We start from the raw sequence: 11631 nt of genomic DNA, 5'->3' as shown, positions 1-11631 counted from the left end.
AAATTGAAATATTTTTAGATCTAAAGTATAAATAAATCCCATTATCTATTTTTTTTTCCAACGGTGTAAGCCCTAATAAGAGCCGATAGCCCAATACCTACAGTTTGATGGGCTTAAATAAATATTATAATCCAACCTAGTTTCCACATAAATTATAATCTAAATAATGGGCTATCAATCAATAAAAACGTTAACACAAAGCAAAAAAGTATTATATTTTTGTTAAGTTTTAACATAAGGTGTCATGAATTATTTAAGAATGGAGTATTCTTTTGTCCTTGGATCCTTGAGGACAAAATGGGACCCACATGGATATATAGGTTAAGAAAATGACAGAAAATATGCCATGTGTCGTCAGAGATTCCCTCTTCCCTTCCTGCCTTCTGCCTTCTGCCTTCTGCCTTCATCTTCACGAGTCAAAACTCAAAACCATTCGAGCTTCCTTCCATCCCTCAGACACTGCTACGTATCAATCGATCCCTCGCATTCCAACGCTCTTTCACATAGATCCGAAAATTTCTCTCTCCATTCCTTCTCACACCTCACTCGTCGTCATTCTCAAGCACCCCATTTCATTCGTCTCATCATAAAACTATAAAATAATCGAGTTGTTGAGTTTTGACCCATTCAATTGACTTAAGCAAGATAATAATTTTTCACATTCATCTGAATTTCAACAATTCTTCAACACTCCGATCTGGGTCTCTCTCTTTATTGAGTTTCTGTTTTTCATCACCGGGGTAGGTTTGTATATTCTAATTAGGGATCTTGAATCGTTTTGGGTTCATAATTATTAGTGCGATTTGGCGAATTTAGGGTTTTGATTACATGGGTAGACATTCCAGTTTATTTTATATCGAAGGTTCATAATGCAATTAGGAAGTTGGGGTTTCAAGCTATCAATAACGTTTATATTGAGGATCAAATTGATTGGATCGCTGGATTAGATGATATATATTGGATTGTAAAACTTCATATCTGGAAACAGTTATGGGGTGTATGTGCTCGAAAGGAATATCAGCAAATGAGTATTCAGAGAAGGAATCAAAGAGATCATCAAAACGTTTCCTCGGTTCTTCAAGAAGGGATGAAGTTGCAGTGGAGGTTGATAATGGCAGCAATGAAGCTACTGCTAGGCTAATTTCAGAGGGTAACAGAGAAAACACAGCAAGTTCAGGGCAAACACCATGGGATGAAGGGGAGAGAAAGAGTGTGGTTTATGAGCAGCAACCTGTGGTGCAAGTGCAACCGCTTGTGCAACTATCTCAAAAACCTGCAAAAACTGAAACCAAGGGAAACGGAGAGATACACCACCAGCCTGAAATCTGTAGAACATTTAGCGTTGCCAATGGATTTGATGGTGCTCAAGAAGCTGCTGGTTGGCCTTCTTGGCTCACTGCTGTTGCAGGGGAAGCCATTAAAGGATGGTTGCCCAGAAGAGCAGACTCATTTGAGAAATTAGACAAGGTCTGCCCTTCTTTTGCTTATATTTTAAAGTGAAACTGTTAGATTTTATATAAATTGTGTACATTTGGATGCAGATTGGACAGGGGACTTACAGCAGTGTGTACAGAGCTCGAGACCTTGAAACTGGAAAGATTGTTGCTTTAAAGAAGGTAAGGTTCACTAAGATGGATCCAGAAAGTGTTAGGTTTATGGCAAGAGAGATTATTGTTCTTCGTAGGTTAGACCATCCAAATGTGATGAAGCTTGAAGGCTTACTGACATCTAGGGTTTCTGGGAATTTGTATCTTGTATTTGATTACATGGAGCATGATCTTGCTGGACTTGCAGCATCTCCTATGATTAAGTTTACCGAATCACAGGTATATCTCTTTCTTTTAGGCAATCATCTTGTTTATTGAATAGAAGAATTGTTTCTAATAACACATAACTTCTATCTTCTAATATGGATTTATTGTATTTGACTTGCAGATAAAATGTTATATGAAACAATTACTTTGTGGGCTAGAACATTGCCACAATCGTGGAATCCTACATCGTGACATCAAGGGCTCAAATCTTTTGATTGACAATAATGGGAATTTAAAAATTGGGGATTTTGGTCTAGCAACTATTTTTAGCACAAATCAAAGGCAACCTTTAACAAGTAGAGTTGTTACTTTGTGGTATCGGCCTCCTGAGCTTTTATTAGGTGCTACTGATTATGGAGTAGCTGTTGATTTGTGGAGTGCTGGTTGCATCCTTGCTGAACTTTTTGCTGGCAAGCCTATAATGCCTGGAAGAACAGAGGTACTTTATATAAACCATTAAGTCTTGTATGGATAAAGTGGCTGAATGTAATGTTGTATAATCCAAACCTCATCAAATCAAATATGTAAACCTAAAGCTAAAAAATGTAACAGAAAACCTTAACCAATTTCCCAAATCTGTACCTAATCAACTTGAAAATGTAAATGTACACCTAAGGCCCTAAACAAAAATGTAATAAAAATCTGAACCAATTTCACAAATTTGAACCTAATCAAAACTGTAAATCTCATATGTAGTATTCTTACATGTGAAAGTATAGGTTTACAATTAGTTTTTATTTTATGAGTATTCTTTTTTAAATAAATCAAAGCTCCAAATGTCTAACCATATGCTTCAAGTCCGAATCCATAAGGAATGGTTAGCGGATAGAAAGGCAAAAATGTAACAAATAATGTCTGTATGTATTAAGCTAGGTTTTTTTTATTGGGTTAAACATATACTTCAAGTCTAATCCCTGTTGTATGATTTTTTTCACCTTTTTAGTCATTAAAACCGACACCGTGATTAAATGCATGTAGAATGACTATTTTGCCCTCTATTTCATATTTTTCTTTTTAATCATTTGTATTAATAATTATTCGCAGGTGGAGCAACTACACAAAATTTTTAAACTTTGTGGTTCGCCATCTGAAGAGTACTGGAGAAAATCAAAGTTGCCTCATGCCACTATTTTTAAACCACAACAGCCTTACAAACGGTGTGTGGGTGAGACATTCAAGGATTTCCCTCCATCTGCTTTAATGCTTTTGGATTCTCTCCTTGCAGTTGAACCTCATAACCGAGGATCTTCTTCTTCTGCACTTCATAGTGAGGTACACTTAAGCTCTATTCTGTATGAATGGGTAATGATGTCTGTCACTTAACCCATTAAGAGTAAAAAAGAAACAACATTGTATAGTTTTGTCTAGATTAAGTGATCAACCCATTAAGCTCATTAAGTCAAAAAAAAAAAAAAACTGTGGTGTATGTACTTACTTACCATTTGAGTATTTAATACAGTTCTTCACAACAAAGCCTTTACCTTGCCACCCTTCAAGTTTGCCCAAGTACCCACCAAGTAAGGAGTTTGATGCCAAAATGCGGGATGATGAAATGAGAAGGTAAATTTTCTTGCTTTTGTTTGCAGGATATATGATATGAGGAGGAGGAGGAGGAGGGCATTTACGTCTTTTTCACACACATGATATGTTATACTCATTTTTCTTTATTGTGATGGCAGGAGTAAAGCAAGTGGTGGAAAACCACGTGGAGTGGAACCATTAAGAAATGGTACAAGAGAATCAAGAGCTCAGCCAGCACCCGATGCTAATGCAGAATTGCATGCATCCATACGGGTATTTTGTTTTCTCTCTTAAAATTTCAAATATATATATATATATATATATATATATATATATATATATATATATATATATATATATATATATGGCTAATTTTTTATTAGGATAATATACTTCTTAAAGTCTATCCAATTATAGTAATGAAAATATCTTTGTATTTTGAGGACATTGTTATTTGGGTAAAAAATTTAAAATTACAATCCTATAGTAAGAAATGAAAGTAAGTAGCTATTTCTTGCATTTAACCCAAAAATAAAATGGGCTAATCACTAAAATGACCAAAAAGGGAGAAGTTCATATCACAAAACGACCAACTTTTCAAATTGTATCACAAAATGTCTTTTGTGAAATAACTTTATTGTGCAAAATTGCTTTATCAGTGGTCCCCACAACAAAAAATCTTCAAAAAGATCCGCAAATCTTTTTTTATTTTGTGAAAATGACATCATTTTCGTGAAAAATGTAGTGGGGACCACTGAAAAAACAATTTGGCAAAAAAAGGTATTTAACGAAATCCATTTGTGAAATAAGTGGTCATTTTGTGATAAGTTTGAAAAGTTGGTCAAATGGGATAAAGACCACCCTGTTTTTGGTGGTGATTAGCAAAAATAAAAAAGTAAAAATTGTGCTAAACCCTAAACGTAGAGTGATGATGATGATGATGATGATGATTATGTTTGATGCTTTTCAGAAGCGACTAGAACAACAAAACCCTAAAAGTAGCAGTGAGAAATTCAACCATGAAGAAGATACCGAGTCTGCAGGCTCATTACAATATGGCATCTACAACAATCGATCAAATTCAAAGCAACCCGAAGGCCTAGAAAAGTCCGATGAACCTCTTCAAGTTGGGCTTGATTCGGCCCAACACTACAAACGTGGGGCCCAATTGTCCAAGTTTTCAAATTCGTTAGCTTGGCATGGTAGTTCACGGTTGGACCATAGTAAAGGTAATAGTTCACATTGGCCCGAAGATCGTCCAAATGGAAAGTATCACCAATTAAATGATGCTGACGTGGAATCATCTCACCAAATGGATGCCCCTAATTGTTCTTACAAGAAGCATGAACATCCACCCGGGAAGGTATGTAAAACCTATTTTCAATATAGATTGTGACTCTGTCAGAGTCAAATTCAGACTGTTTGATATCACAATTAGAAGCTGATATTTATTTGCTCTTCTTCCTTGTAATGTAAATCATAGACAGAAAAAGAAATGTTATAAGCTTGTTATAGATGATCAATTGGGCTTCATACTAATGAATTGATATGATTATTATCATTGACAGGGTTATGCCCCGAAGAAAAACCGGATCCATTATTCTGGCCCATTAGTTCCTCCTGGTGGAAATATGGATGAAATGCTTAAAGAACACGAAAGACAAATTCAACATGCTGTTCGTAAAGCGCGCTTTGACAAAACTAAGACCAAAAAGGGCCACACTGATAATGGTCAAAGGGAGTCATTATTGCAGTATGGAGGAAATTTTAGATGAAATTTATTTAAATAGAAAAAAAAAACTAGATAAAACAAACGAAATCATTACGTTTCATCAAGAAATGGTACTTCCGGATGGGGTTTTTGTCATGTATAGCTTTAGCCTGGTTTTAAAGATTTAATGTAAAAGGTTGAAAAAGTATTTAGAAAAAACTTTAAAACAAAGACACGTGTAATCTTTTTATTGGATAGTTGGCGAAACGCCCAAATGAGAACAAGTACAGGCAAGTGGTTATCTTTCTTGATGTGGTTACTCAAATGGTTGCACAATCAAGAAACTTGATACATTTTTGACCAAATTTCTTGCAGAAAAGCTTTCTACTTTCAAGTACTTATAGAACCATTTAATTTAATCAACTTTTCTCTAGTGATAATGTCTATAGATGGCAAGCAACATTAATTGGATGTACTCGTAGCAGGACTTGTAAGTTGGCCCAATCTTTGCTTTCCCATACCTCTTCAAGATACAACTAAAAAGGTATACACCAACCTTGGGCGTTTCACCCCACTCCCCACTATAGTTTTCTCCATGCTAGTTTAAGCTTAGGTATCTACAAATTTGACACTTGATTCCAACTTCTAACACACCCATTTTGCGAAAATTTCTTTAAAATATCATATTTTACACTAGTTGCACTTCCATATTGATCTAAGGACACAAGTTTACGTCATTACATTCCTTGATACAAAGACAAAAATCTACAAGGCATGAGTTGTGTTCTAGCACCCAACATATAACAAAAGATGTACATAAGATGCCATCTCCTTCCAAGCTAGCCATCTAAGCTTTAATGAGTCTAACCCACATGCTAACTGTAAACCAAAAATAACACCAACAAGAAATAGTCTCCCATCAGCTACAACATAATATGATGCACAATCTAAAATAAAACAAGTAATATGTATTGGTATTGTTGCCCATTCAAAAGTCCCTTTCAACTATCGTATGGACAATCCAATTATAGGTATCATTATCCATTTACAAGTCATATTCAACACCTAAATACTCATGACACATATAAATGAAAGATTTAAGTCAACATATTACTCTAAAATCTCATACCGATATCTTACTGAAATACCTAGAACACCAACTCATAATCACCTCTAAAATCTCATACCAATATCAACTCACTAGGCGAATACCCGCGCGTTGCGCAGAAACACTTATATAGTTGAAGTCTTTACAAATACATATTTTTTTAAATATAACAATAACGTTACTTTTAAATTTGATATAATAATTAGTATACGAAATTGATATAATATATTGATTATTTTGAATTATATGGTAATACATACATATATTATAACTGCATAATCTCAATCGTTTGAATGACTTCTACCCGCAAGTTATAAATGAATAAAATTAAACAGAACATATGTTTTAATGTTATTTATAGTCGTTGTTATTGTTAATTTATTTTTTAAAATTTATTAGCTTAATTTTTTATTATATCGTTATAATTATTTAAAATATCAAACATTGCTTTTTGATTTTAAAGCTAACAATATAATCATTTATATAGAGTTATTTTTAACTATTGTTATTGCAAGTTATTTTAAGCTACTTATTTGAAAACTTTTAACGATTATAAAAATATATTTAGGAAATATTTTAGTTAAATTGATATTACAATTTAGTTTTTGCATTTATCACTACAATTTATCAATTTTAACTATTTACAAAATATTATTTGGTTTTTTAAGTGGAACTAAATTTTATATTTAAGTTGACATTGTAATGTTATATTTAAATTAACAATTTAAGTATTTTGTCCAAACTGTTCAAAAGTTGTAACTTTAAATTGATAATGGTTTACATACAACAACATATTAAATCTATTGAATTAAGTGTAATATGTTAAAAGTTAAAGACATAACTTTATAAGTAGAAGTGAAGATATTATTTTAAAATTGAAATTTAGTTTATTTATGATTACACTTTAGGTTTGATATTTATTTAACATTTTTAACCAACTTATAATCATTATTAGAAAGACACTACAATTAATCATTTTTAACTATTTACAAAATTTTCTTTGGGTTGTTTAAGTTAAACTGAAATTTATATTTAAGTTGGCCTTGTAATGATATATTTAAATTAATAATTTAAGTATTTTATACAAATTGTTCCAAAATTATATCTTTAAAATGATAATGTTTACCTCCAACAAAATATTAAAACTAATAAATTAAATATAATATGTTAAAATTTAAAAAAACATAACTTTATAAGTAGAAGTAATGATATGATTTTAATATTGAACTTTAGTTTATATATGATTACACTTTAGGTTTGATATTTATTTAATTTAATTAACTAACTTATAATTATTATTAAAAAGAAATTGAAAAGTCATGGGAGTTTCAAATGAATGTGGTGAGATAAAAAATGCATGGGAGTTTCAAATGAATGTGGTGAAAGAAAAAATGCTTCCTTTATAAGTATATGATGATAATCACTTGTTATGTGTATGTGTGTGGCACATCCCCAAATGTATGTACTATAAAAACTTCTTAGAGCTCACCCATCCTGAAATTGCTTTTGTTTGGGCCTACTTAACTGTTAAGTTCTTAAACAATATGTTGTCCTTAAAATTTTAGAACACATTCTGACAGAGAATGTATCAACACCCTTAAAAGAAATGCTTATTTCTCTTTCCCAACCAATATGGGATGTGACCTGAAGGTTCGTCTAGAGTGACTAAAACCTCGTTAGATAAGTTCCCTTCTCAAAAAAAAAAAATAAATAATAATAATAATTCATCATCTGTTATCACAAACTTTTTCAGCATACAATCTTTATTTTTTTTATGTTTAATAAAATAAATTAACTAGTCAAAGGATAACCGATTCTTAATATGTAGATATGATTGGTGTAAAATAAAATGTTATTTCATGTAATGAACAAATTGTACAAGGGTAAAAACCTAATAGAAATATGATAGATATAGATTTGTTGCACTCTTTTCTCTCTCGCACACAAACATATTACATATATATATATAAGGTGAGAAAGAGTGCCAAAATGTCACTTTTAGCAAATTTAATCGGTTTCTGACATGGTGCAACTGCCTTCACCAAACTCAAAATGATTAGCAACTTAAGATGTCTTTAACTTTGCAACTCAATGACCAAATATTCCACCAAACTTAACAACTACCCTTTTGCTTCATTCAGAATCTTTCTAGGTTGCATGTCTTACATCATAGAATTCTTTAATATAATCACTTTAACTCTAAGCATCACCATACCGTCTCTCTCTATAGATATATATGTATATATACATACTTGAATACAACCCCATAGCTTCATAACAATCCCAGAAAACTTAGTTTTATCTGTTGATAAAAAAAATGAGGTCGAGAACACAATACCCAATGAACACCAAGCTTCTTGTCATTGCCATCATTGTCGTCTTCTTTCTTCTCTTTGTATTTCGATCAACATTTTCATCTTCCAATGATCAAGGTTCATCTCAAATTGCGCAAAAAGTCGTTCCAAAAGCAGTTTCAGATTCTTTCAGAAACATTCAAAAGTCGCCAAAATGTTCAGAAACCTGCAACAAAATCCCACCTTCATTAGCTCAAGCCTTAGTACACTACTCAACCTCCACCATCACCCCACAACAAACCATCAAAGAAATATCGGTAACCAAAAAGATCTTAGACATGAAATCACCTTGCAACTTTCTAGTCTTTGGGCTAGGGCACGATAGCTTAATGTGGAGCTCTTTGAACTTCAATGGCCGAACAGTCTTTCTTGAAGAAGACAAAGCATGGATCGAGCAAATCAAGAAAAGATTTCCCATGTTGGAATCTTATCATGTAACGTATGACAGTAAGGTGAACCAAGCAGATGGCCTTATGGAAGCCGGAAAAGGGCCGGAGTGCACGGCGGTGGGTGAAACCAGGCACTCGGTTTGTCAACTAGCGCTGAAGAATTTGCCGGAGGATGTTTATGAGACGACGTGGGACTTGATCATGGTGGATGCGCCGACGGGGTACTATGATGAGGCACCAGGGCGGATGAGTGCGATTTATACGGCGGGGATGATGGCGAGGAACAGGGCGGAGGGAGAGACCGATGTTTTTGTGCATGATGTGAACAGGGTTGTTGAAGATAAGTTTTCTAATGCGTTTTTGTGTGAAGGGTATATGAAGAAACAAGAGGGGAGATTGAGGCACTTCGGAATTCCCAGCCATAGAGATGAACCTAACAAGCCTTTTTGTCCTTGAGATTTGATTTTGAAATATTGATTATTGATTTCTTTTCAATTGGCTCTTGATTCTTGTTATAAGAATCTTGGATTTTTCTTTTTGAGCATGTAAAATAAATGACAAAAATAACGAGTATTAGATTAAATTTTTACATGAGGAATTTTTGTTATAAAATAGTCCATATTGATTCAATAAAGTTTTTCATTAATTGTATTCGAGCAAAAGTATAACTCGTTTATCAATTTTGCAATGTTTTGATCATAATTTAACTAAGACAAAACTTCAAAAACGATCCCTATGGTTTTCGAAAATCTGAAGTTTAGTCCCTAATCTTTAAAAACCTCACAGATAGTCCATGTGGTTTCAAAACTTTTAACAAATGGTCATTTTCGTTAACTCCGTTAACTTTTGGCTGTTAAGTGAAGGACATTTCTGTCATTTCACTGCCACAGGACCATTTATGAAGATTTGTCTTATTTAAAATAATAATAAAAACATTATTTAATATTACAGGGTCCCACATCTCTCTCTCTCTCTCTCTCTCTCTCTCTCTCTCTCTTATCCTCGACAAAGCTCAATCCACATCTCCATTTGTGCTCTCCTCATCTTCCTGATCACTTTGCTCCTCTTCACCCTCTCCACTTTTGAACCCAATAACAATTTCATCAGATCCTCTTATTGTAACGCCCGTAGATCCGACTAGTCAATTTAGAGACAATAAGCATCAAAAATAGGTTTTTGATGGAAGATTATTTAGAAGGATTAATCCTAACCAAGTTGTAGTATATGTTACAAGGGTTCAGTACATATAAAGAATGCCGAAATCCGAGTTATAACGAAGAAGTTATGACCCGTCGAAGTTTTTCGGCAAAACCGGCACGACACCGGGAGACGTAAATAGTGAATTTACGATAGAGGACTTTTTAGCCTTAGTAATCTAAACAAAAGTCGTAGAATATGTTAAACTGAGGGCGTCCTTAAAAAGAACACCCAAATCTGACTTCGTATGGGAAAGTTATGAATTTTCTAACATTTGGCATAACAATGCATGACCCGAAACTCGAATTTTAGTTCGAGCGGTTTTTGGCCTACGCGACCTAAATGAGAGTTGAAGATCTCATTAATAGGAATTCAATGGTAAAAAGACAGACGAAAATGGAGTCCGTATATAGAAGTTATGAATTTTACGCGGACATTTAACAATATAATCTCTTCCTACTGTTAAATTTAAAATCGGTCGAGAATTAGCCGACGGAGTCTAAATGAAAGTTTTAGATCTTATTTTTACCTACACGTAGATATAAAGAATGTTGAGATTAGAGCTTGTATGTTAAATATATGGACGAAACTTGGTCCCTACTCTTCAAGCACGATAAATTCGATACAGTTTTGTAAATCTGGGGTAGAATGAGAATTAGTTGACGGCGTTTCAATGAAAGTTGTAGTACTCGTAAATACCAACGCGTGGATATAAAGAACATCAAAAATGAAGTTTGTATGAACGAGTTACAAATTATAATAGCATATTTATGTATTAAAATAAAGTATAAATCATATATATGTACACATATATATACAAATGTATATATCATTAGAAAGATATCGACGATGCGGTTATTATAAGACTAGTGTTGAGTACTTTCGACATTAGTTTAGTACAAATATCGTCAAATCTATTTAAAATAGTATTATGAAAGGGTGTTTAGTCGTTTATATAACTATACGGTCTTTAAGTAATTATGGAGGGTAGTTTTTGTAAATACAATTACTATAAATAAGAGGCTTGAGCTCTCATATTTCTTGCACCATTCTCTTGATTTAAGAGTCTTTCTCTTTTTATCCCCCGAGTATTTCGGTCCCTCGTGATTCGACTTTTCTTTTTGTAGTTTTAGTATAGTAAGGTGAGTGCTGAAGCGCTGCACGAATCTTTCTTAGAAAGATTCAGCGACGAAGTTTTGCCCTTGCAGAGCCCGACTCCTAGCTAAAACCCCCTTGTAAGTAATTTATGCTTACCCTATTTTAATATAGCTTATATTTAAAATTAGTATTGTTATTATAAACTTATAATAAATATTTAAGCTATTATTATATAAATGTCGTTATAATATCTTTTTAACTACTCGTGATACATGGAATCTGGTTTAAAGGGCCGCATAAGGTTGTTGGATTTCAGAAGTGTTATATGCCAAAATGGTCCTGCCCTCCAGTGTTTTATGTCTGGCCCCTGTCTGTACATAGTGTTTGAAAAGTATTGTTTAAACGCTTATATAATAATAATAATAATAATAATAATAAT

At 33.2% G+C, this 11631-nt stretch overlaps 2 protein-coding genes across 2 annotated transcripts; both read left to right on the top strand.

Annotated features, from left to right (window-relative positions):
- Positions 1-342: 342 nt before the first annotated feature.
- On the top strand, positions 343-5352 carry LOC111878988 (probable serine/threonine-protein kinase At1g54610). The gene is made up of 8 exons (XM_023875450.3): positions 343-1467; positions 1542-1826; positions 1936-2253; positions 2859-3086; positions 3274-3374; positions 3494-3608; positions 4306-4698; positions 4904-5352. The coding sequence occupies exons 1-8, from the start codon at positions 991-993 to the stop codon at positions 5108-5110; spliced, it is 2124 nt and encodes a 707-aa protein (XP_023731218.1). The 5' UTR covers positions 343-990; the 3' UTR covers positions 5111-5352.
- A 3061-nt stretch (positions 5353-8413) lies between these two features.
- Positions 8414-9488, top strand: LOC111879014 (glucuronoxylan 4-O-methyltransferase 1). Its single transcript, XM_023875492.3, has one exon. The coding sequence runs from the start codon at positions 8472-8474 to the stop codon at positions 9351-9353; it is 882 nt and encodes a 293-aa protein (XP_023731260.1). The 5' UTR covers positions 8414-8471; the 3' UTR covers positions 9354-9488.
- The last annotated feature ends 2143 nt before the right edge of the window (positions 9489-11631 follow it).

Source organism: Lactuca sativa, chromosome 9 (genome assembly GCF_002870075.4).
Source record: "Lactuca sativa cultivar Salinas chromosome 9, Lsat_Salinas_v11, whole genome shotgun sequence".
In the NCBI taxonomy this organism is placed as follows: domain Eukaryota; kingdom Viridiplantae; phylum Streptophyta; class Magnoliopsida; order Asterales; family Asteraceae; genus Lactuca; species Lactuca sativa.
The sequence above is the reverse complement of the archived record's forward strand: the minus strand, read 5'-3'. Positions and strand labels throughout refer to the sequence as shown.

What these genes read in the sequence shown, in the direction of transcription:
- LOC111878988 (XM_023875450.3), top strand. Translation starts at nt 991, where the DNA reads ATGGGGTGTATGTGCTCGAAAGGAATATCAGCAAATGAGTATTCAGAG. An exon ending in TTAAGTTTACCGAATCACAG is followed by an intron (nt 1,827 to 1,935) that starts GTATATCTCTTT and finishes TTTGACTTGCAG; the next exon opens with ATAAAATGTTATATGAAACA. An exon ending in ATGAACATCCACCCGGGAAG is followed by an intron (nt 4,699 to 4,903) that starts GTATGTAAAACC and finishes TATCATTGACAG; the next exon opens with GGTTATGCCCCGAAGAAAAA.
- LOC111879014 (XM_023875492.3), top strand. Translation starts at nt 8,472, where the DNA reads ATGAGGTCGAGAACACAATACCCAATGAACACCAAGCTTCTTGTCATT.